This window comes from Ischnura elegans, chromosome 9 (genome assembly GCF_921293095.1).
Source record: "Ischnura elegans chromosome 9, ioIscEleg1.1, whole genome shotgun sequence".
Lineage (NCBI taxonomy): Eukaryota > Metazoa > Arthropoda > Insecta > Odonata > Coenagrionidae > Ischnura > Ischnura elegans.
Window position 1 is genome coordinate 48,385,934 of NC_060254.1, and position 27,576 is coordinate 48,413,509.

At 37.5% G+C, this 27,576-nt stretch overlaps 1 protein-coding gene across 1 annotated transcript; it reads left to right on the top strand.

Annotated features, from left to right (window-relative positions):
* The first annotated feature begins 244 nt into the window (after positions 1-244).
* Positions 245-27,576, top strand: LOC124165311 (juvenile hormone esterase-like). Its single transcript, XM_046542667.1, has 10 exons — positions 245-499; positions 13,564-13,710; positions 15,337-15,523; positions 16,531-16,716; positions 17,688-17,881; positions 21,235-21,406; positions 23,289-23,470; positions 23,886-24,060; positions 26,544-26,673; positions 26,872-27,576. Exons 1-10 carry the CDS (start codon positions 281-283, stop codon positions 27,083-27,085), a joined length of 1,806 nt encoding a protein of 601 aa, XP_046398623.1. The 5' UTR covers positions 245-280; the 3' UTR covers positions 27,086-27,576.

A 27,576-nucleotide genomic window follows, 5' to 3' on the forward strand; every position in this document is an offset into this window, starting at 1 on the left:
AATTGAAAATAAACAAGGATTTGAGGAAGTTAGAGTGGAAGGATAGCGAGGGGAAATGGGAGGGGGGTTGTGAAGAAGGCTCTTTTACATGGAAGCCGAAGATGCCGTGGAAGTGGCTGGTCTCGCCATGCCGGCCGAGCATGCTGCCCTTGAAAGCGGACACCGAGATAAGGTCGCCACGCATGTGGAGATCTAGGAGAGGGGAGAGGAGTAGTGAGGAGGGGGCCTTGCGCATTCTCGTCACCAGCAGCAGCAGTTCACTTTCTCCACAGCAGCAGCCATGGCGAGTTCACACTGTTACCGCAACGCTTTCTTTGGTTTGCTGTTGGCCCTCCAAGGGGTGCTGTGCACCCTTGCGAGTGAGGCCGAGGTGCCCCTCGTTGAGGTCATGCAGGGAGAGGTGAAGGGCTCCCGGATGTTAACTTACGCCGGGAGGGAAGTTGCCGCCTACCGGGGGATACCTTACGCCGAGCCGCCCGTCGGCGACCTCCGCTTCAGGGTGAGTCCTCCTTATCTCCCCTCGACCCCGGTAGCTGGAAAATCGTCAACGGCGGCGTCCACGTGTATTTATGGCTCAGTGCCGGCGTTCTGAAGTACATCTACATAGTACCCCGCAATGAGGGGGTCTTTCCCCGGGGAATTTTATATTGTGAGTTTTTAAGTTTTGGAAAGCATTTAAGAAGGGTCACATGGTGAACATCATAACCCTGAAAACTCGACTCTCGATAACTGAACACTCCGGGGAAAATCGACAAGCCTGACACATTTCCCCCCCCCACCCATAACGAATTTTTGAGGGGGCTCGAGCCCCCTCAGGCCCCATGGAGTCGGCGCCATTGCCCGCAAGCCACCTCAGTAGGTGTGTGGCGGGGAATGTTAGGACACCTGGCGTTTACGTATGAGGGAATTAGAAGCCAAGGGATACAATTTTCTTCTAAACAGAATTAGGAACAAAAATTAGGCAAAGAAAAACTAACGAGATCATCAACCAGATATTCAGTAGCGCATTTGATTTTCCACTTGATGTCAGTACAGAACAGTGACTCACTCGTATCCCTCGCCCACCAAGTGTTTGTATATTTCTATTATCAATTTTTGTGGTTAACTCTGTTAGAAAGATTTGTCACTTGTACCCCTTGGCCTCTCACCCGCTCTTATAAAAAAGAAATTCTCAAACAAAATTAGACTAGCCTTATTAAAGTCCTTCATATCTACCTTTCCGAGATTAGTTCGCGAAATTAGTTAGCTGAGATCACTTCCTTGATGTTCTTCACTCTTATGCTCTTCTTTAACTGCTCCAAAGTGCGTCTCCTAGCCTTCCTCTGTGTGATTCTTTACTTTTTCCTTTTAATACTTTTCTCATATAGTAATAGTGCCTTATCACTCCTACATATCTGTCCTACCCGTCAGGTCCTTCTCTGGATTATGCTGATCCACATCTCTCTTTCCTCTACTGTCCTTCGGTTCCTCTTGACGTTAGTATTCATCTTCATCGACATGCTACCCCACAAGCCGCTTTGTTAAGCCAGTGGCGGGGGGTTTTATGATACCAGACGTTTACAGATCAAAAGGAAATGGTCTAGCGAAATTAGGTCCAGCATTTATTAAAGTCCTTTTTCTGCTGGGCGGAAAAAACAAATTCCCACACCTGTTTATTATTATAGTATTCTACCGATTAAGGTAGGTTTCCATGGAGTGTACAACAAGTGATCTGGAAGCCTACCTTTCCTCCCAACACTGCCTTCTTTAATTCACTGTAAGGCCGCATCCCTTTCAATCTATCTAAAAATCCTATTCTTTTCCTTCCCCTCCCTCGTTTCCCTAACATTCTACCCTCTAACACCATTTTCAACATCCCCTCCCCGCTAAGCACTAACTCCATCCATACCTTCTGTCTCCTCCGTATCTCATCTAAAAGCTGCCTCTCCTCACCCACCATGTCCAGCACTTCGTCGTTCCTTTTCCTCTCCGTCCATTTCACCCTCTCCATTCTTCTCCATACCCACATCTCGAATGTCTCCAATCTTCTCTCGTCTTCTTTCCTCAGTGTCCACGTTTCCGCACCGTAGAGAGCTACACTCCAGATCAAACTCTTCACTAACCTTTTCTTTAAACTCTTACATAACGATCCTCTCAGAAGCTCCTTCCTATTCATGAACGCCTCCTTTTCTAGCCCATACCTGTAAGTTCCGCAAAATATCTCCCTTAAATATCGTTTCTATCGGACCTGGGTATACTGGGACCTGTATAGTGGGGTTCTAGTTGATGTTCCCCGTGTCGCTCTTGAAGATATCCATTCTAAATTTCTCAAGCAATATAAGCTTAGCGCACAACCTCCGAGTCTCTAGCGGTTCCCAACCCAATTCATTTAACATCTGTGTAACGCTTTATTTGCGTCAGTTGTAGTTTTTGACGAATCGAGTAGCTTTTCTTTGTATCTTACTAAATAGCTGGCGTACGATGGGCTGGTATCGATGACATGTGGACCAAAGTATGAAAGGACATTTTCCGAGGTAAGAACTTGAGACTTGGTAACAATACGAAAAAATGGTTCGCGATGAAATAACGGGATGTCCATTGCTTTATTATTTCGCCATTGTCTAGACACAGGCATGCAAACATGACAAAAACAAAGACACGGCGTTTTTCAGTTTTCTTGGAAAATCTTAAACATTTACCACCTATTTTATAGGTCATCCATTAATAGTATACCTTTTCATTATTCAAACTTATTTTGAGAGAATTTGAACTGCGCGACGGCTGAAAGTCGTCGGCGGCGTCCATGAGTTTCTATCGCAGCGTCCAGTAGTCAGTCAGATAGTCACATATTTTGTTCGTGGGGGGTCCAAAACCAGGAGTGGTGGTAAATTGTTTAAAACAAGGTAGTAAGTCTAGGGTTCTGAACTGATTTGAACACTTTTCATAATCGAAAAAAAACTTCATTTTTCAAATAAATCTCTTGTAAATTCATGATTTTTCGATATCTTATTTTCTTCTACGAAGTAGAGTAATTGTGTTTTTATATTTCAGGGGGGGTTCGGACCCCCCGAATCTCACCCCTCGCTACGCCACTGCGTATAGCCTTCTTTTATTGGAAGTAACAGCTTACTTAACGACAAATACAATTTTCTACTATATGTTGCGGAATTGTTAAGGATGACGCGATTACAAAGAATGATAAGTATAAATGAATAAGCTCATGTAAAGCCTTATTAATATATATTCACAAATTTTATCACATTGTTCCTCCCACGACTAAAGTAGTTAATTACCCTACTCTGCATCAATAACCCACGTTTGCATCGAAATTTAGATTTTAATTAAGTACTAAATAAAGTCTATGTACTATTATTAAGTACTAAAAAAGTACTATGAGCCCATCAATTCCATGAGAAATGCGAGCGAAGCCTTGCAATGTACTGATAAGTTGAAATGAGCGTCGATTTTAATATGACGCGATGCTATCTTTAACACTACTACAGTCCGATTGTAGAGAATAGATACTTCCAGTCTCAATGCTATGCTCCGCTAGACAGTCCGCAGTGGCCTTGAACAATCGCGATAAAATGATTAAAGGAATAAGATCGATACGTGATATCACTACATCGAAAGCGTCCTTTTTCGTTGCGTTCAACTCATTTAAAACTCACGTTTACTAATCGAAACTTTTAATAGGTGCCCCTTTTATTAAGCCTGAATCGAACGATCTGTTTTTAAATCCCTTTCGAGGGACAGCTCCAGCTATCTTTCCAATGATGGCGGAAAATTGACCGTTTCACGCGATCATTTTCCGCGATGGCTCGAGGGATTAAAATCCCATCCCTTTTACCATCACTCGGCCCGTCCCTTTTTCCGCCGTTGAAACCATCGCTGGTACCGACCATCAGCTAATCAGAACGCACGGCCGCTCTCAGCGACTGATACGTCACGATTGTTTTTTAATTTAATGACAGTTGAAAATACTAAACGTGACGGAATAAAGCGATGGAAAAAGTGACGGTGAGAATGAGTTTGTGATACAGAAAATGATGGGTCGAGCGATCACTCTTTTGGTCCCTGAAAAGCTATCACTGGAGCTATCATACTGAAGGACAGCAAAAATGATGGTGTGATTCAAATCAGTGAATATGCGGCTGGAAAGGATTGGAACGGTTAGTTTTTTAGCATTAGCTCGGCGCACGTGCTTAGTTAATGTCTACCATCGCTTACAGAATCTCATATTTCTCGCTCTAATTATCATAGAGGAGAAAATTTTTGGCTCTGTATTTGCTTCATAGCTATATCTATCTTACATAATAGAATCTTCAAGAAAATATTTCCACGATATATATGATACCAAATTCAAACGTTTAACTCAGTAATCTTAAGATTAAAAAAATTTTTTTTCTTAGATACATGCAAATTTTTTATGGTTTACTATGCAAGCTCTGAAAATTTAAAGGTGAAAGCACCAAGAGATGATCCACAGGGAGTAAAGTGATGCGTCCTTTTACGAAGATTCCATCAAGAAACGACGCATACGAATGGGTAGTAAATGTGCAGGGCAAAGTATACTGATACTGACGTCTACCTGATTGAGAAGATGAGTACCAAGTTTCGTAAAAATCGGAGATGGCTGGCACATGGTAAGGTTTTTTTTTACGTGAAATATACCAGCGCAAAAAGGACCGGGATAGTATGGCTACCTAGAAAGACTATTATCCATTATTTTGACGAGTAGTACTTATTTTACATATTTCTTCGTAAATGTTAAAATTAAATCATAACTTAACCCTTTTCTTTATTTATCAATTCAACTGGTTGTTTACAAATAATTTTGCAGTAAAAATTTAAAATGAATAGCGGTCTATTTTCAAGCTGTTTTATAATTATTTATAAGTCATACTTGCCTTTTTTATCGGAAGGAGTGGCACTTCAACGCATTGTTCACATATAGCAATTAGTTACGTATAATCTGGTATGGCAAAAAAGGAAACCTATCAGTTTTTATTATCACTGCATCTTATACAAATGTACACGCTGCGTTTCCTGCACATTGCCCGCTCACATACTTATTGCAATGTAAGCATTTATTCTGCCTCTTATTTTTGCCTCTGCATCCTCCCATTTGACACGTCTTGCGTACATCACTCATGGTAGTTCCTTCTTGCCGGCTCTTAAAGCCATGTCCTTGAGTTGGTGTAATACCATTATTCACTCTAATTCACAGGATATAAGGAACAGCTTTTCCGAGTTCAAGAGTTAAATCTAACTGTAAGAGGAAAATCCATTGTTGTAACTGGTCACGGTGAAGAATACCTAAACCTATTATTTCATTACCTAAAAGTGAACTAAACGCGGAAAGATAATGCCTTACATTTTCCATCATTACTCTATATTTTTCCTGAGTAATGTTCAAAATTACCAATAAGGTTGGCTTCAAATGAGGCAATATTCATGACTTGCTACATTTTTCAATGCACTATAAGAAGGAGCGTCGTTGTATTTTTAGTTGCAATGAGTAACGTCGCGTCGTTTACGTATGAGCAGAGGATACTCAAGCAAACTTTTTTCAGCATATAATTCTTGACACTGTCACAATTGAAGGAAAAATATAACACACTGACCAAAAGGTAGTCTAGTCTATCTAGGTAGCTATGGTAACGCGCCATTAAGTAGGTATCCTCACGATGACAAATTTGGCTTAAGCCACCGCATGCACGAATCTGGGCTCGCAGTCTTCTCCAATTACAAACTGTATTCGATAAAAAAAATGAAATTTCAGCTATTTCTACCGCATTATGGGGGCGCAATACATTGCATCGCTGTCCACAATGCTGCGTTGCCGTACGCATTGAAATGTTGCAAGCCAAATTTTCCGTTCAAGTCAGGTACGCGCATTGTAATTTTACACACGTTTCCAAGTCATTATTTATGCAATTTAAGCGAATGCCCTCGCTGCTGCAGTGGTAGAAAGAAGAAAGATATTTTAAGATAGTCCACTTTATCGATGCGTAAATTGTGTCTATAAACTGAGAAACCGTCCTTCGTGATAAAAAGTTCCAATATGTCCAAAAAAAATCTCCATGGAAAATATCTCACACCGAGGATTTCTTTTAAGAAGAATGCAAACATGTTGTTTCATCTACTTACAAATTTTTCCGCGCAATAGTGAGAATGAATATGATCGATGAATTATATAAGAAACGATCTTGTTGGTAAGAAGTTAAGGACCTTGTTAGCACTTGAAGTTCCGGGGTCGGCCACCTACCCTAGATGATAATACATATACAATTACTCGTCATTTTGATGGTTTTTCGCTATATATATTAATTATTTTCAATTAGCTTTTTATTCCTAATGACAACTTCATGGAATTATATCGTCCTCTTTTTTCAATAACCTTAGATCAATGGATTAATTTTATAACCAAAGCATTCAAAGTGTTATTGGTGAGAATATCCAGTTCATTGATAAATATTTATACAATTTTTCTGAGGAATCTACGTTTTTACGGCAAAAATTCTGGTAATATCTTATGTCAGAATGTCAGTTCCACTCTTGGTGGCATTATGGATAGCTAACACCTCATTTTTAGACCTTTTTGGGATTAACTGATTATTGGTATAAATACCGAGCATCAGAACGATTCCTCTCACCTGTGAGTGATAGAATATTACAGCGCTGTCACTGTACTTGCAGATGGTTCAATTGCTCCATAAAAACCACAGTTTGGTTAACTCAATTCAATTATTTTTTGCAATTTCGCATTGAATTAGATTTTGGCACACACATAATTGTTCGCTTGATTTGAACTGAATTTACAATTTTATTGAAAGCAATGAATCATTAAAGCAGTCATTATGGTCATAATCCTCCAGTTTGAAACAATAGCTGGACAATAGCGATTCATACTGTGCGTCACCTAGAGTTCTCCAGAGGCTGTAGATAATGCAACCTGGTGTATAGATATTCGAGCGTCATGAAGTTAGTCCTTTGAAGATCCAAAATCTAATTTCAAACTCACAAAAATGAATTTTCATCCATTAAGTGAATGTATCTCATCATATTATTTTCTCGTATTATTTTTCCCATCCGCAGACACTGACTCGGATTAGGGTCTCTCTACGTTTACGGTGAATTTCCCTCATATTTTTTTCATAGAAGTAAAATAATCACCTATGAATGGATTGCAGATTGAAGATACCCACAGTAAGAATTACACGCGGTTGGGTCATATTTCCTTCACAGTGAAGCTTACGTCTAGTGAATATGCGGCAGGAAGAGGTTGGAAGGGTTAGTTTTTTAGCATTTAATTAGCGCAATTTAGCATGTACTTATTGTTAGTCAATGTCAATCGTCCCTTACAGAATATTATATTTCACGCTCTATCATAAAGGAGAGCAGTGGAGTAGCCAGGAATTTTTTTCGGGTGGGGGGGTCCAAATCCAGGGGGAAAATTTTTGAAAAACAGGGTACCAAGAAGAGGGTATTTAACTAATTTGAACACTTCATAAACGAAAAAACTTCATTTCTCAAAGAAATATTTTGTAAGTTCATGATTTTAAAATATGTGGTTTTCTTTTGTGGTGCAAAGTAAATGTAATTTTTATATTTCGGGGGGGTCCATACCCCCATCTCGCTGCGCCACTGAAGGAGAGTATTTGTGGCTCTGAATTTGCTTTGTAGCTATATCTTACGGGATAGTATTGTGAAGAAAATATTGCGATGATCAATATGATGGATAGGTTTCCAATGAAATACTTGACATGACATCCTGGCGTTTCATTCAAATAATTTTGGCAGATACGACGCCTACCTCTTTCGGAGTGTAATTTTCTGCCACATTTTCCCTTCTGTTACGGTATCGTTTGTCATTGTGCAATTTAGGGTACCCTATAACCCTTGAAACATACTCTTTGGCTAGCGATTTCTGATTACTAACAACGGCTACTCATCTAAGATTAGATATGAAACCCGTTAGTGAGATAAGAGATAACTCCACTACTCCTTGAGATTATCTTTCATAATTGCCATTCTAGTACTTTATAACAAATGAGGGCTACTAGGCATGCTGAGACATAAATAGATCTAGATCACTTGTATAGAAAGATGACAGACGCGCAGTAAACAATTTCATTTCAATATCGACGCGCTCTGATTGGAGCGCCAATTGAATGGGAAATGGCAGACTTCAGCCAAAATAAGCCAGACTAAAGAGTTGCGACCCCATGTTTATAGACAAAAAATGCTAAAAATTGCCTCCCCTAACACCTCGTGAAGTATTGTTCATTCCTCCTCAAACAGCCTGTATGTATAGAGGGGGAAGAAAACGAGCGGTGTTATCTAATAATACATATGAATTAGAGGAATTAGCTCTGAATCTGATAAATTTGATTCAATAAAGTCGCCGCTATGTAATTAGTTCTGATCATTTAAAAGTAATCCAGGAAGGATAAAATCTGGGCGGGGTGATTGTGAATGTGTTTGGGGGCCCTCGGCAGGGGGCCTCCTTACCTGGCGATTCGGGGGTCCTCCCCCGGAAAATTTTGGGAAATTGCATGCCCGGAAATGGATTATGCCGCTATTACTGCTTTAAGAGACAAGATAAAAGGTAATTAAAATAGCAATTTCGTAGGAAAAAATACCATGATAATTGAGAATTTCACAGCTTATGAACTTAAATAATTCACTATGGTTCTATTATCTATATAGTGATTTTTTTCCTGGCAACTACACTGAAATAAAAAAAACTCTAAATTAACTTTTTCGAATAACCCTTTCAAAAAAGCATCGGATTCTCTTTATTCTTTTGACATCTTAATTTTTTATTTTTTTAAATGATATTTTTACACTGATTATGTTGTAAATAAAGCAACTAATGAAAACTTAGATTTTTATAATAGCAAAAAAACTTTGCTTCGCGTAATCTTTTTTTATTACGCCTTTCATATACGCTTCACGATAGACGCGAGTGTTGTGGGGGTCCCCTAAGCTCGGGGCCCTCGGCGATCGCCAACCTGACCAGACCGCCCCTGGATAAAATACATTTACGTGCAGAAATACATGAAAAACTAACGCAGTGGAACCTGGATAATTCGAACCTCTTTAATTCGAATATTTCTATTGGTCACTAGCATTTTTTATTCAAAAAATTCTAAAAAAACGTGGATAATTCGAATTTTGATGTGTCAAATTAAGGTATAAAGTACAAGATATTAATATTCTGTTATTCAATAAAGTACGTATTTAATGACTTTAATCTCTTTGGTTACTATGAATCTGTTGCAGTATACTATGCTATGACGTTTTGTCTAAACGTATACGATTACGAGTTAAGTTTGTAGTGCACAGCAGTTCAGATGTTGCTGAGGACATTTTAAGGTTAGAATAGAAATGTTACCATACTTTACTTCGTAGTTTGTTGAAATAAATATTCCTGATTTAAGATTACTTTAATCTTGTTAGTTGGCGTTAATCAAACTATTAATATTTCAAGAGTGGCAATTTAATAAAGAGTTTTGATTGGAAATATGAATTTTATCGTTTTGGACATATTTATTAACCCATTATTACCCAATGTTGCTTCTAAGTAACATCAAAAATGTTTAAATTTTCAGCTATATTTAGGGAATATCCAAACTACACATTATTTTGTGATATAAATTATAATAACGAAATATTTAGCTGCCACAAGAATTATGATTGAGTGCGAAATTTTCAAGTTTTCAAAGTGAAAAATCTTGAAATTTGATTTCTCCCATAAGCATATCTGGGTTGGGAAAGGTTAAGGACTTCTTTTAATTCGAAATTTTGGATAATTAGAAGTTTTTAACTGGTCCCATGATAAATGAAAACGAACAAAATTTGTATCAATCCACTCATTTTTTACGCGGTACGACTAGTTTCGACGCAGCGGCGTCATCCTCAGAGTACCTGAGGATGACGCCGCGTAAAAAAATTGGTGGATTAATACAAAGTTTGTTCGTTTTTATTTATTGAAATGAACTTCCACAAAGTTGTGCCTGTGACTATAGAGATGGTCCCTTTATGTTCGAATTATCTAACTTCCACTGTTCCAGGAGGCTATAGCTCATGCTAAGAGATGATGGGGGAGTAGGAAGTGCCCTACCACCACAGCCTACCACCCCTCTCGCAGACTCGCGCTCGGTCGAGCAGGACTACTCGCCTCCTCGAGTTTCCTCCATCACACGGCTACGGGGTGACACCGTAGACCTTGAATGGGGACGTTATTTCACATCTGTGTGTGACACGCTCGACTTTGGGGCTCATCTTGCGAGAGCATGGGTTGCGAGGAACAGTGGCGCAGCGAGGGGGGTTTTGGGGGATAAACCCCCTCGCCCCCAGAGCTCAGAGAAATTTTGAAGTTAATGCATTTCACTAAATTGGACTGATATTACAAGTAGAATAGTGTAAATATAAATAAAATATCCCTCAGAAAGCCGTAAAACTCACAATTTTGAACCATTTATCTTAAAATTCCGCAATTTATTAATCTCGCACCTACCGCTTATCCTGGTGGATATTCCATACCTCCACACACCCCGGTATTAGTTGCACCTAAGCCCCCCGCCCAGCCCTTAATTCCTAGCTTGAGATGAGCGTCCAGAATCACCTTGCGGCTTTGCAATCCGAGAGACACCTTTTGGAAATATTTTTCCCACGCATAGTAAATGCCCTGCAAGGTAGAAATTTTAGTCATTGAAGAGCCATGGAATTTGCTTCGGTTAAAAAAATTACAAAAGCCCGAATATGTCATTTCCTTAAGGCCTTAAGCCTTAATTCCTAGCTGCGCCCCTGGCGAGGAAGTTTCTCTTAACCTCACCCACGATTTACTTCGAATTAAAGTAGCTTGGACATCCTGGAGACCTCTGAAAATGCCTGAAAATAATTGAAACGGAATACAGCGTACGGCACATGCTATTATCACAAATTAATAGGCCTGATTTTTAAGCAATTTTTTTACTCTAATGATAGATTTAAAGTTTGAAATCGCAAATCTGATTTTAAAAAATTAAAATAAGCCACTTCCTAGTGCACACCTTGACTTTTTTCTATTCGAACAGGAGAAAGCTTGAACAACTCGGGGACAACTTATGGAAAATTAAGTCAACGAAATTTATTTCAACAGAAGCGCTATCCGGGCTTTCAATGAGCGTCCAGAACCATCCTGTGGCTTTGCAACCCGAGCGACACCTTTTGGAAATATTTTTCCTACGCATAGTAAATGCCCTGCAAGGTAGAAATTTTGGTCATTGAAGAGCCATGGAATTTGCTTCGGTTAAAAAAATTACAAAAGCCCGAATATGTAATTTCCTTAATGCCGGTTTTTTGATAATAATTCATTATTTTAAATCCAGTAGAGGGTATATTGTATTGGGGTAAAACAAAAAAGTTGAGTCCTTCGCTCCAATTCTGTTGGCAAAATGACGAAGGAACATGACATGAAAAAGCAATTGAGAAAATTAGGTATTTTAGGGCTGTAGGTTTGTGAGAATTATTCACATTCTACCAAACTTATTGAGAATAATTGCTCTATCGGATTTTGCTTAGAAAGTCGCATGTGGGGATTAATCACCTGACTAAGCTTGCGGCCCAAGAGCATCATGCGCGGCGTTTAGGATAGAGTGCGCGGCATCATTCGACTCTAAAATGCGTTAATGCGTTGCTCGGATGTAAAAACGGAGTGAATTTTGGCACCAATGCGCTTCTACAATTTGTTTTACCCCTAGAAAATATACTCTTCTGGTCTTGTTGAATGCTTAAATTATTATTGCATTTAGTGCTCTTGAGCCTCCTCTAAATGTTTTTAAATTGGCCTAAGTTTTTAAGCGTAACAATTTTTCTTCCCATAGCATATTTTAATAGATGAAAATCGAGAATCTGAGAAAATAAGCACACCTTGATGTGCACAAAATGAATGCGTTTGGATTTTTTCGCGGGAAGGGAGGTAAAATTCAATGAAATAGATATTTACTATGGTGGCAAGTGTTTTAGCACAGCAGTCAAAGGAAGTACGTGATCTGCGGCGGAATGGGAAGTCGACAAAAAAAAATTGTAATTCAAAATTGTGTCACACAGGTTTGCCTACCCCCGCAGGATACTGCCGTAAGTTTTAGGGCCCGCCCAGAACTCAGAGAAATTATAAAATTTACTCCATTTTATTTAATTGGATAAGTATTACTGAAGGAATATTGTAAGGATTAATAAAATATCCCTCAGAAAGCCGTAAAACTCATTTTGAACCATTTATCTTAAAAATTTTCTGAGGGAGGGCACCCGCACCTCCCGTTCTCCATACCCCCCTGTGTTAGTTTCTCCCTAAACTCCCCCTAGCAATAATTCCTAGCTGTGCGCCGGACATGAATAAGGAGCATATCAAGTGAAACAGCAATCCTTTTTTTGAATTTTGACCGTCCGAAAACTGGAATATCGGGAAATTCGAATTTTTGGAGGAGGGGGTTGGAGAGGAGGGGGGAAGAGAGGCGTAAAGTATAGGTTTTGAGATTTTCTTTAATTATTTTCAGTTTCTCAAATCTCTAAAAATTACAGCTCTTCTCAAAGTGGTCAGGAATTTGTAAACATCAGTCAGTTACTCATGAAAGGAGTTTAATATATCATGGACCCATGCAACCCTGCACAATGCACATCTTCACCATTGTTGTTTTACGGTGAAAGAATCGAATCTTTATTTGGAGTGCCAATTATTTCCATGAACTCTCTGAATCCCGAGTAACAAGTCTTCGAAACTGAACTTAGACTGGCTTCATCAATATCGTTCGGTGGTAGGTTGTCCTGTGGCAAAATTATGGGAAAACTTATGAAGAAAGGAATTTCCTGCTTCAACTCGGTAGCATTTTAAAATGATTAAGCCATAAAAAGATTAAATTGCCTTGTACCCTTCATTAGGGAATTAAATTCTTGGGGCTCAACAACCCTTTCTACTGTAGTCAGCCTTCTGCAGTGTAACACCCCTGCTCATCCATCAACCAATGGGCTTATTTCTGTGGGAATATCTTAACTTCTAATTCACTGACGGTGCAAAAAAATTCCATCTCTCTAGAATTCTTAACTCTATAGTATGTTAACATTCAAACGACTTCAATTTTAGCATAATTTGCTAAGCCAAACCCCACTTAAATTTCTAAATGTTTCCAATAGGAAAGAAATTTGCATATTGTATATGTTAGATTACCAAGTTTTCTTTTGAAAAAAATCACGAATAAGGTCATGAGGCATAAAAATCAGACAAAAAATGAAGGCAAAGCAACATATCACCGATTTACATATGAATTTTTAAAAGTTTTCCCAGTCAAAAAAATAAACAAACCAAAATAATATTTATAAAGACCTCAATGAGGTGATTTTACACAGTGGGAATCCATTCCTTTTTCATTAAATTTGTAAACTTTCTGTCTGCTATGATATGTATTTGGGGAAGGGGTCAGCAATTGATTTTAACAATGATGCATGCATGTTAACACATCACATTTCATTAAATGACAGTGGTGAAATTAAAATTCCAACTTAATCAAAGAGGATTTCATTTCTTTCCATTTGCAGGAACCCAAACCAGTCAATGCATGGAGTGGCATTCTTGATGCCACCAGTGAAGCACCAGTATGCATCCAAAAAGATATTATCTTCTTCGAGAATCCACCTGTAGTTGGTGTAGAAGATTGTCTGTATCTTAATGTTTACGTGCCATTGGTAAGTCTCACTTCACATTGGTCGAACCTACAAGCATATATAAATTCCCATGAAAGTAAGGAGAATACCTCATAATGACATTTACAACAAAAAATAATTCTTTGGTATTCAAGATTCAACTGAAAAATGTTTGAGCTTTCATTGTGCTTTGGAAAGCTATTGAGTGATAATTTTTAGTGATTAAAATATCATTATTACTAAGGAATTCCCAGTACAACTGAAAATAATCATAAATTTGAAACTATGACCACTGTTTCTGCTGCTGAAAAACTATGAAAGAATTCAAAAATTGTTTTTCAATGTAGAAAACAATATCACGAAGCTAAGAAAGATGGCCACATGATTCGACTTGGTTATAACTCATGAATTTATTCATCATTCTAATTACCACAACTGAGACTTTTCTCTTCAATTATGTAATCTCGGCTATGCCAAAAAAAAAAAGTGTCACAAGTTGATAGCAAAGTACGCAAGTAAATAATGCCTTAGGCATCATAAAAAAGATATGTTAGTTTGACTTCTTTTCCTTTTAAAAGCAAAAATTTTAAATTCACAACTTTTAACTATGAAATTTTGTGGGAATTAGAATTTTTGATGATCAATAATGCATACGTTTCCTTTTGGCTGTAACCTTGTTACAGTTAATGTTACAGTAAATTTAGATACTCAGATTGAGCAATGTCGTGCCCTGTGTAAAATGGTCTTTAGATTGGCTGTTCCCAACCACATGTGAACTTCAAGGCTTGCACGTCAGTATGACCCATAGAGCTGCACTGGTGGGAGCAATTCTTGGTTACTTGCAGTAGGGACACCCATGCCTGAAAGGTCAAAGGGTAGGCCCATGTGTTGGTGTCTCACAAAAAACACTTGTAATGGATGTGTAAAACCCTACTAGCTATCATTTCCCTCAAAATATAAAGCACAATTTAATGAGCCTTGGATATTCATAGAACTGATCCTGGACCTTAAGGCTGGGTGTTGTTCACAGCATTTAGGACACCAAGATCCTTGAGGTAGTCAACATGCAAAACCCTAGCAGAGGCTTATCATCAGCAGCAGTAGCAAACAAAGAGGAAGTAAAAAAGACCAAGAAGGCAGAGAAGAAGAAAATAATTAGATTGAATGAAATGGAGAAGGTCTCATTGTGGTCTTCCCTTAATGGGAGGGAATAAGTTAAAAATAATGGAGCTCCGTTAAAAAATACCATTTCATTAATTTATTGATATTGATAACCATAATTAATTTTAAAAATATTAAATTTTATTAAATTTGCACATTTGTTTGTAAATGAGGTGCTGTGGAGGAGCTACAGCTTACATTGTGTATTTAAGGGGGTGAGATGGGTCTGTAAGTGATATTTTTTTGATAGGTTGAGTAGTTTGTAAACTTCTATGAGTTCATAACATCTCTTTTTGGTGGATAATGCTGCTGAGTCTAGCTTATGAATGAACATTCTCTATGGTGTGAATAGTCCACATAGGCTTAGTTTTAGAAAAAAATTACATTTCCCAGGTGTGTGGACCAAAATATCCCTGCGGGGTTCAAAGGGGTACCTTTTGATACGAAGTGATATTTTTATTAAGTAATTCTCCAAATATTTTTCCTTTCTGTATTTAATTCTCAAAGGACATATTGACAAGCATAAAGAAATCAGAGGAAGAGGGAAAACTATGGAAAAAGATCCCAGTCATGGTGTACATTCATGGAGGTGGCTGGCTTGGTGGGAGCGGTGGCAGCCATAATTTTGGTCCTCAACTCCTCTTGGACAAAGACGTCATTTTGGTTACCATGAACTACAGACTATCTGCCTTTGGTACGTCATTATTTTATTCTTCAGTAATTATGTATGCATGCATATTATAAATATGAGATGTTTCTTCTTATATCTGTCCTTAATAGGCATGTAGAGAGAAATATGCTCTAGTGGAGGGGGAGCTTGAATGGTGTGCAAGTTGCCTGTGTTGATATTTTGCTGTCAGTTCACATGCATTATGAAGCTTCAGCTATATTATTTGTTTGCATATTACATCGATTTTTCAAGCCATAAAACATGAAGTGGGAAAAGAAAATGACTCAGCTACATATGTGATTTGTTTGCATAATTAATCAATTATTCAAAACTATAGTTTTCTTTTCCCATTTCATTTTTATGACTGTTAGTTTACCTGACTAGTAATCGGAAGATTCGGATTTGAGTCCTGGCAAAGCCAAATTGTATCAAATTATATTTCCTGGCAAATTTCATCCATGGTCCAGGGGTGGATCCAGGTTTTTTTCTGGGGGGACACAAGGGTCTGACAGGCAAACGATCTTTCCATACTTGAGGTTAAAAAGCAAGATACAAAAATTGCTGTATGAAATTTTCTCCTTATTTTAATGTGAAAGTTATGAACATAAAATTAAATGATTGAGACTCTGTAACACACAAAACAAATCGAACGTAATGATAACTGTATTAAAAATGATGTCTATATTTTAAGCGTCTGGGGGGCATGTGCCCCTGTTCCCTGCCCCCTAAATCCACCTATGCCATGGTGTATGCAACTTAGCACCCATGCACATGACTGCTTGCTAAGTTACTTGTTTCATGCACTCTGATAACACTTAGAATAGAAATATGCTGAGGCCATTTTAATTATTTCCGGATTTTTAAAGCAAATACACTCTTTGTACAGCATCAGTGCTTATTCTTGTGTATTCCAGTGTCAATTCATGGAGCCAAATAACAGAAGTCATTGCCATTTATTGCAAACAACTTTTATAAAGATGTATTGTTTCCTTTGTGTTCATAGTTACATTTGTCATTTTCCTCCCCTTCAGGCTTTCTTAGCACTGGTGACAATGCTGCTCCTGGCAATAATGGCCTAAAGGACCAGGCACTTGCTCTCAAATGGGTGAATAGCAACATTGGAGCCTTTGGAGGAGATCATGATAAAATCACAATTTTTGGCCAGAGTGCTGGAGGAGCTAGTGTCCATTACCATATACTCTCCCCCATGTCTAAAGGTATGTACCAGATGATGAAAATGATGATAATGATTGGAGTAATTGTGGCAACTGGTGATAGAGGTGAGAGAGAGGTGGGGGATTGTCTAGAAGGAGTAAAATAAAAATTTCCAGGACCTATGTATGGATTCGCAACACTGCAGCATGTATGTAATTTTTTCTAGCTCTTACCCTGTAAAAATGTCAGTAAATTTTGTCTATATGTTTTAAAAAACGAGCCTTTAAGGGGAAACATACAACTAAATTGGCACAAAATTGACATCTAGTATAGTGCATTGACTGAAGTAAAAAGTGCTATGAACCATGAATGACGTGAAGTACACCCAGATCACTTACGATCTCCGGCCACAAGCACAGGGAGACAATGAAAATCACTTTTTTCTATGAATTTCTGCTGGTCCCACTGTAACCACAGAAAATCAGTCTAGAATCAAATTGCAAAAGAAATTTTCACAATTTTTTAATGCTCTGCAATCATAGCAATTATCTTACAATTATACAGCATATTTATTCTCATAGAAATGCTTTCTCTATGCATAAATTCAGTATCAATTTGTTAGCTGGAAACAATCTTGATTTTTAACCATTTTTACAGCAGGTATAACCAAGGGCAGATCCAGGCTTTTTTTTCTGTAATGGGTCTGACAGGCAAAATGTCATCTCATACTTGAATTTAAAAATAACATACAACAATACAGTACAACATATTCTCTTTATTTTAATATCAATTTATTAAAATGAAATTATTTAAAACGTAATGATGACCGTACTAAAAATCTTGTGTATTTTTTAAGTTTCCTCGGGGGGTTCGTGCCCCCTCCCTAAATCCATCTATGGGCATTATGCATTGATGTATAACCATCAATATTGGCTAGGTTTTTTTTCTCATTATTGAAATCCTGCATAAATATCCAGCAAAATTGGTTCTTTTATGAATAGTTACCACTCATTGATTTGTTTTTTTTCCAAAGGACTGTTCCAGAATGGAGTATCTCACAGTGGAAATGCTCTTGCTTCTTGGGCAATGGCAAGGGATGCTCCAACACATGCAAAAACTTTGGCAGGCTACGTTAATTGTCCAACGAATGAAGGAAGTCAAGCCATGGTAGACTGCTTGAGAAATAAAGATGCAGTTGAGATTGCCAGGCAATTTGATAAGTTTCTTGTAAGTTTTATGGATATGCTTAAAAACCTATGTAGAATTTTAAAGACTATGCCATGCCTTTAAAATTTTCCAGACCCACTGCATTAAAACTTAACCTCCTTATTGCCTCCTTTGCAATTATCATCCACTAGATGGCAGTATGGACAGTCACCCGTGAAAAGCATCACTAATATTACAGTAATGGAATCACCTTGCAAGCATATTGCATGCATACAGAATTCAACAGAAAAATGCATATTTTTAAAATTCATTTTATTTTTTCAAAAGTGAAACTAATGCTACTTTCTTCTAAATGATTTACTTTGTTACCTTAGTAATTTCAAGAATAACTTCCAGTATGAAGAAATATGTGGTATTCATTTCTCAGGTGAATAAAATAAAATAAATAAGAAAAACTGCTTATTATCAATGAAATCCATATGCAAGCAATGACTTTAATAGGCGATTGTCCATATTGCCATCTAACAAACAATGCTTAGAGAGGCGACATAAAGATGGAAAAAAATTAAGAGTTTCTCGTCCTTCTTATTTTAAATCATGAAGACAACACATGACCAGAATATGTATTTGAATTTGAGGAGAGAAGGGTTGGGGTGAAGAGTAAATCATATTGATGTGGGGTCATTATGAGGGAATTTCCTCTTAAAGAGGGTGTCATATTAGATGTCTGGACTCAATTCCTAATATTATGGTAAATTCTAGCATTTTTTCTCGTCGTTACCTCAGGGGCAGTTGACATCATGGGTACATGTATAATATTATTCAGTGAAAGTTAACCCCTTCCACTTCAAATTATTTTCTGAATATCATTCTCCTGTTGTCTATTTATTTTTTATGTGGTTCTTTTTAAAGGAAATGGTAGGCAATAAAATTATATTTTGTAGTTTGTAATGAACGTAGAAAAGTGAAATAAAAAGTGATTATTATTTTATATTGTTCACAAAAGAATTTTCCTGTATAAAATAGAATTTTATTTAATTTTTTATTAATTTATTTAATTTTTAATTTATTTAATTTAATTTATTTTTAATTTATTAATTAATTATTTTATTAATTATTTAATAGAATTTCCTATTAAAAAATTCCTATTTTCCTAAAGAAAATTCCTATAAGAATATCAAAAATACAACTATTGCTCTCTCATATAAAATAATTTTATTTCTTCCAATGTATCATATTTCGTGAAATACCATGTATGTCTAAATATAGTCTCCCCTTTTTTTCCAAATATGCCCGTGCTAAAAGTAAAGGGGGGGACAATATTCAAACGCATTTTTTTTTAACTTTTCCCGAAACTGAAGCCTCAAAATTAGGGGGGGGGGACTTTATTCAGAGGGGGACTATATTCGGAAAAATATGGTATGAGTTCTTTATGTACATTACGGATATTTTCACATTATTAAACTTTCAAAATATTTATACAGTTGAGGACCTCAAATCCAGAAAGCTTGGGACCGAAGGGTTTCTGGATTTCTGGTTTTTCTGGATTTCTGGTCTTCATTGTATATTTAGTAAATTAATTAATTTATACATGTGCTCAGGCTCTTGTACTTGATATTTGATATCCTTGTGTGTCCCTGACAAGGTTCTTAGCGTATGTCCATAGTATGTGCTAACTTCCTACTCATCCCAGAACAAGGCTTTCGGGATTCCAGATTTGAGGTCCTCAAATTGTTGCCCTCAATAGTGTTAAAATTATGAAAATATGATGACGAGCTACACTCGTCATTGTGCTATTCAGAAGTTCATGATGAGCTAGACTCGCCATTTCAGTTCAAGGGATTAATGAAAACTATCACCCAAATTTGGAGAGGTTTGAAGCCCAAACCCCACCCAAGCAGTTAATGGCAATGGTATGACATCCATTTATACGGGTCATTAATACGGCCAATTTAAATTCTTCTGAGCACATGTATTAATTACTTGTTAAGTAAATAAATACATAATATGAAATTTTGTAGTGAAGGTTGCTCGGGCGCTCCACTTGGTAATCCCCTCCATGGCTGCCAACATTTTTAGATACGAGTTGTACTCAGGGCTGAATATTGTGGCTTGGAAAGTGGTCACCATATATACCTGTTCCGAGGTCTCAGGTTCCCTCTGATTGGTCTTTGGTTTTGGTCGGACGTAATCTTTGCAGGATGGGTTTCCAGATGTAGCTCAGGGAGTAACCGCCATCTCCATTGATAATGTTTTCCGATACCTGGATTTCTATGGCCTCCTTAGTAATTATCAATATTTCTTCTCTTAGCATATGACCTTCACATCTTTCTGATGGATAGAATGGTTTCCATTAATGCTATGTTTGGCCACCTCAGATTTTTCTGGTTGACATAGCCTGAAATGCCTATGATGTTCTTTTATTCTCATTGCGATTGTCATACAGTTTCTCCCAAGTAAACGTCTTTGCATTCACAGGGAATCTGGTATATTCTGGGTGTCGCCAGACTACAGGAATCCATTGCTCAGACTAGTTGGTCCATGTTATTCCACCAAGCATGGGCCATATCGGATGCTGATAGCCTAGCACAGGAGATAAAGCATCTCAAGAAAACCTTCCCCTTAAATGGCTACAGCAAAGAGGAAATGTCTGGGGCCCTAAAAAGGGCCTTCAGTGATTAAGAAGGTGCAAGGGAGGGTAAAGAATACCAGGACCCAGTGGCAAGAGCCAGAATACTGTACGTGTCTACAGTTTCTGGCAAAATATCCAGGATTTTGGAAAGAAATGGAATTGAATCCTTCTTCTGGCCATGCACGAAACTTAAGGACCAACTAGTCAGAGCAAAGGATCTCTATGGCCTCACGACCCCCAGAACATACCAATTCCCTGTGAATGCGGAGAAACTGGTAGGACAGTTGCAACGAGAATAAAAGAACATCGGAGGCATTTCAGGCTATGTCAACCTGAAAAATCTGCACCGGCCGAACATAGCCTCAATGAAAACCATTTTATCCATTGGGATGATGTGAAGGTCATATCCTGAGAGAAGAAATACTGGGAAAGAATTACTAAGAAGGCCATAGCAATCCGGCAATCGGAAAATATTACATATCAATAGAGACGGCGGTTATTTCCTGAGCTACATCTGGAAACCTGTCTTGCGACGAGTACGTCCAACCAAAACCAAGGAACAATCAGAGGGAACCTAAGACCCTGGCACTGGTATATAAGGCGACCACTTTCCAAGCCACAATATTCAGCCCTGATGATGTAGTATGACTCGTACCCCGAAACTTCGGCAGCCTTGGAGGAAATTTCCCGGTGGAAAACCCAAGCAACCTTCACCAACAACATACACCGGACAAGCATCACATCTTTATACAATATGAAAATTTCTTTCTTTCTATGGAAGAGGTGGGATATTGACCCTTTGATAGTATTCACCCCAACAATAGAAAAAGAAGGAAATGATGAGATGCCATTTATAACGGAACATCCTTATCAATTGATGAAAAAAGGCGAATTTAATCCCGTGAAATGGATGGCTGGATTAACGAGTGAAGATGGTGCGATGAGAACAGCAGGTATATACAGAACGCTTGGCTTAATTTTTCTTGCTTTTGTTTACTGCTTTTTTTTAACTTATTAGTATCTCTATAATAAGGATCTGGATTTAAGAGGCTGAGCAGGTCAGACACTTCCAATTGTATGTAAAAGAACAGGGAAAATTTCAGATATGATTTAATTAACCAAAATTGATAACTATTCATTTATCTTTTTTCAAAGAAATAATACATTTTGTTTTGAACTGTCACACAGATCCAATTCTGGTACAAAAATGTAATCCAATGAAATTTTTAACAAAGGGGTATTTCATAATTTCATATAGCATTAAAATGCATGGAACAATCAACCACACTGTTTACCCTTAAAACAGTAAGAGTTCGTACATATTTTTGTACATCAGCTTTGGATTTAGAATTGAAGGTCTGAGTGTAAATAGATTTTGAAGAATGCAGTGAGAGAGTAGCAAAAAATTATTTTTATAAATTAAGCTGACCTTCAATGGCTGTGTTTAATTGGGATTAACTGCATTACCACAACCAGGTACGTGTAGCCTGAAATTTGCTTTGGCAGGTGCATGAAAGGTATCCAGGTTGCCTGCACTGTTTCATTAATTCTGAAAGTCACAAGGGAATTTTTGGGGACTGAAGCTCCCAAAGCACCCTGGGTACATGCCCTGACAAAACCCTGATACCCGCTGCAAGATGTCCAATGGATGTCCTTTTGACATCCAGATGTACAGTCTCTTATGGTCATTCTTTGAATATATAATTACAGTCACTACAGGGACATCCTATATGGTGGCCATAGAATGACATCCAATGGACATGATGTAAAATAGATCATAAATAATATAAATTATGTACATCAATTTACAATTTCTTATACTTTGTTCATTTTATCTCTGTGGGTGAGCTGGTGTGGCCAAAAGAAGTGTAGATGAGGGGAGGGGAAGTTTCTCGACATGTGACTTTGCCTATGCCAATCAAAAAACAGTAGGCTTGGCCTCAGTGAGTCGCTCTCAGACCTCCGCCGAGTGAACATCATGAATCTGCTCATGGAGCTGTGTTAACAAACCTCATGCGTTCTCCTTGTATGTGACTAAGTATGCCTTCCACCAACGGTGCCTCATTCAGTGTGTTAGCTGACAATGTCATGGGCTTCTGTGAAAGGATTATCCCTTATGCCATCAAAATGAGTAGGCATATTGTCTCGGTGCTGGGGCCAAAATATCTGAGGCCACCTATGACTCACACGTTTTCACTGACAAAGTAGGGGGCAATGTACATTTGGCAATGTCATGTTCGCCCCTCCTATCTCTCTCGGTACTACCCCTCTCCTATCAGCGAAGCCATCCGAGAGTGTCCAGGCTCTCGCAAAAGCTCACCCGCAGACATAAAGTGAATAGACTATAATGGTGCAGGAGCTGAGTATTTCTCCCAGCAGTAGATATCTCTCAAGTCATTAGTCTGAGTTTTTCGATTCCTGAAGGCTGATTCTGGAGCTACCTCCTATGATTTACAACTATCTATGTAACTACTACATATACAATACACAGTTTTAGGAGACCCTCTGTTCTGGGCTACAAGTTCATGAAATGCAATCACTACTGCCACCAAATGACTACTCATGGTTGAGGAACCAGAAGCAATCAATGAAGTTTTTATCAAATATGCACTATTTAAAGCACTTACTTCTTCCATGCTTACCTGTTCTAACATTTCAAGCATTTCTCACTGTCTCATTCTTTGATGAAAATTTAAAGTGAAAGTTGAAGTAGTGAGTGATTTTTCAGCATTACCATATCAGTGATGACTTCATTTCTTTGGCTACTTTTTTAAGTATGTACTAATACATTTGATTCACTATGGTGTGTATAAACTCTTATATTTTATTTTACAGTTATATTATCAAATGAAAGGAGAGCTAAAGAAATAAATGATGAATTCATTGATAGAATTGGTCCTCTTGCATTGAGATTTGAAGAAACAGCCAGCGATCCCAAGGAAGTTGCCAGAAAAATTCGTCAGTTTTATTTTGGAGAGAAAGACATAGATATTCATACCCATAAAACATTGACTGATGTAAGTATAATGCATATTTAATCATTAGCCTAAGTCAACATATTTAGCATTTTTATACCTTCAATCTTCTGTAAAAATTGGGCCTCAATTTTTTATACCAGTCATATGAAGTAGACTTTCTTCTGGTAAATGCTTATGGAAGTTATTATTATGTACCATCCAAATTCACCACAAAAGTAGGTATATTTTTGCTAAATTATTTTCCATAATAGACTAGGAAAAATGCTAATATAAACTTCTCATAAGCGAGAAAGCATAGCATAAAATATATAAAACTGACGTTCAGTGCACTTATATATATGACTGGAATACAATTCTTTTAAATGAATTGATATACATCAAACAATTTCATGCAAAATATTCTTTAGACTATTCCTATAATGAATTTCACTCATTCAGTAAATTCTCATTTCAGGTTTTCAATGATAGAATGTTCATCAATGGGATAAAACAGTCATTTGAACTGATGAAAAGTGTCCCTGATGTGCCCTTCACCGGCTACTATTATATGTTCTCCCATCGAGGGAAATACTCCTTGCTTGATGACAAACAAGTGATAAACAAGAGTACAAATACTCCGGTTGACTGGGGTAGGTTAAACTATACTTTTAAAAATACTTTTGGGCAAACTGACTTCAATATCCTTCTAAAGAAATGAAAAGATTAGCATGAATCCTAGTTTTGGAAATTTAACATAAAAGTAATTGGCCTTGTCATGGAATGGTCCCCATAAACAATCCTTTCAATGATAAGCAGAGTGCTAAGTATGTAAAATTACATGGTAGGTTAGGGGTGCAGCTAGGGATTAAGTCTAGGGGGGTTTTTGGTGCAACTAATACTGGGACGTCTGGAGGATATAGAATACCCGCTAGGGCAAGCGAGAGGTGCAGGACCCCCCCCCGCCCCTGAAAATTTTTAACACGTTGCATACGGATGGCGAGAATTCTCGTCATTTTTTTCCCGAACGTTCCGGATGGATGACGAAGATTCTCGTCATTTAGGCACGTCAACCTAAACAATTTTAAAGCGTACAATACGTATTCGTTAGTACGTTTTCAGTTGTTGTTCGTTATTCATAATGAATTGATGCGTCATAATGTTTGATTGGGTATAGTTGTATTCTAAGCATTAGCTTTTTAACCATGTTTAAACCAAAGGCATATTTCCAATCTCAACACCTCCACCCAGAATCGGCGTTCCTAGGAATTTAAATATGCAACGTGTTTAGATAAATGGTTCAAAATGGTGAGTTTTATGGCTTTTGGAGGGATATTTTATTATTCTTTACACTACTCTGTAAATAATATTAATCCAATTAAATAAAATGGATTAAATTAAAAAATTTCTTTGAGCTCTGGGGGTGAGGGGTGTAATCCCAAAATCCCCCTCGCTGCACCACTGTGGTAGGTATATATACTCTCTGCTTACCCTCCTGTGGTAGAAGGAATGATATTGCTTTTTTCTATACGTACATGGGAAGGTGCCCAAATTTCACCACCATTCAAACTTTGACGAGTGATAGAAAATGAAATTTTAAGAGAGGATAGTTTTTGCTTCAGCATCCGAATAGACCCTAGATTTCATGGTGTTATATATAAAAGCTACAATCTGTACTTATGAAACCCATGATACATAAATACCACAATGTAGTGGCAATTACCAACAGAAGGAAAGTCATGAGTGTGAATGGGGCTACATAGCCATTATATTGCTTAATTGCTCTGTTGTAGATTTCATAAACCAAGACATTTTACTACATAATACCCACTATTGATAAAATATTGAAAACTATGACCCATTTGACGCTTGAGAAAAAACACCTATGTGTCTCTTAAATTTCATTTTTTATCACACGACAAAGTTTGAATGTAATATGGTGGTGATACTAGCACTGTTATGCTGGGTGCTTCTCTGATTACACTAGGCATTCCTTAGCTCCATGGAATGTAAGTAAAGTCCAGTGTTACACTTACTCTACAAATGTTGAGAGCTTCTTGGCTTAAAATCTACTACCCTTAATGTTATACTCTTTAGAGTACTAGAGAAGGGCAAACCCTGGTATTAGTCACGGGAGGGACTCGTTTAGCCAGAAAAGGTGAGCACATCCAAATCACCTCATTCACAAGATTTCCGCCCAATATCTTTGAAAATAGCCCAATCTCAAAATTTTCAATGAAGTCCATTTTGGCACCTTCGTCAAATATATATGGTGAATGTCAAAATAATGGACCAGATGAACACAAAGTTTTAAATAGGATCCTTTTCAAAGATTAATATCAGAAATCTTGTGAAGGAGGTGGTTCTGAGTTATCTCTTTGTCTTTCTTGGCTGAGTGAGTCCCTCCTCACCAATGAGACCTTATTCAAAGACCTTGACCATGCCATTTATCCATAAATAACCTTCTATTTGTGTATGTGACACCATCAACCCAACCCAACAGTATACATATACATATTATGCATGTCAGGCTTGCTGCTTGTTCCTCAGCCAGTTCTTGAATATGATCTGGAAAGTACGTTGAAACCCCTTGAGGAAAATAAAAAAGTATGGAAAATTATTGTTGTAGTCTATTTATCTGATAGCTTATACAGTCAAATTCTGTTACAATTCTCCCCAGGCTAAGAATTAAGGCTGGGGGGGGGGGGGGGGGGGTTTAGGCACAACTAATACTGGGGGGTCTGGTGGGTTGGAATACCCACCAAGGTAAGCGGGTGGTGTGAGGGCCCTTCCCCAGAAAATATTAATATAAATGGTTCAAAATTGTGAGTTTTACGGCTTTTTGAGGGATATTTTATTGATATTTACACTATTCTATAAGTAATAAATAAATTAATGGATTAAACTTAAAAATTTCTCTGAGCTCTGGGGGAGGGTTTAATCCCCAAACCCCCCCCCCCTTGCTGCACCACTGATTCTCCCATTCTAGATGGTTTACCAGACCCCCATTGTCCTCCTTTCCTGAACTCTACCTCTTATTCATCCCAAATAAATCCCCCATCCAATTTCCAATAGTTTTGCAATAGCGATGCCAAATAAGAAAATAAATTATTACCAATATTATTTCTCATTTTAGGTGTGGGTCACTGTGATGAACTGATGTACTTGCTTCCAATGAAAGACTTTGCTAAGGCTCCTTTGGTAGGTGATGACCTCCACATGTCGAATATTATGCGTAAAATGTGGACTGACTTTGCTGATACAGGGTAAGTCATAAGTGATGGATTGTTAAACCTTTCCCTCCCTTCAGACCTGTTTATAAAAGTCCATCATGCAAGAAAAAACTGAAAAAGATATAATAAATGCTAGAGGATTAAATAAGAGAGAATATTATCCTGGGATTACATACAACTTTATTGCAATATTTTTCATCATTTAATAGCAATTTTTATTTCATGTTACAGAAATCCTACTCCAGCCATAGATGACTTAATTCCAGTGAATTGGGAGCCTGTGGAACCTAACAGAATTCCTTGCCTCAACATTGGAGTGCCTTCAAAGAAAATGCAAATTCAACCCATGTCTGAGGAATACCTAGCACGTTACAAGTTCTGGGAATCATTAAATTTGAAAGAAAATCAGCATTATGTTCCTGAAAAGATAAAGGATGAGTTGTGAGGGCTGAAAAACTGAACTTAGGTTTTGGAATAAAATGAATATATGTGAACAATGAGATGACTCAGTATTTTACACATGTTCTTAATCTTCGAAAAATTTGCTTGGTGTAGGCAACATAAAATTGATATTTTATGTAAATAGGCTGTAAAATAGATCTTTATAATGGGCCCGGTTGAATTATTATGCAGAAAATCTCCAGTTGACTCCTTGTATAACGTTACCTGTGCTTTCACTGCATCCTTCCATCAAATTACAATGTGTTACTCTAGGACCAAATTTAAAAAAGCCCAATAAGAATATGTATTGATTTTTTTAAATAAATAATTATTCCTAATAATTATTACAATAAGAATGTTATCACTGAATGAGTCTAAAACAAAGCCAAAATGTAAAAAATAAGAGCCTCAAGTCTCGCTAAGCTTCTAAGCCAATGCTCTCTATGCCTCACTAAAATATGAGTGAGATAATAAAGGATTATGTTAAAATTTGAT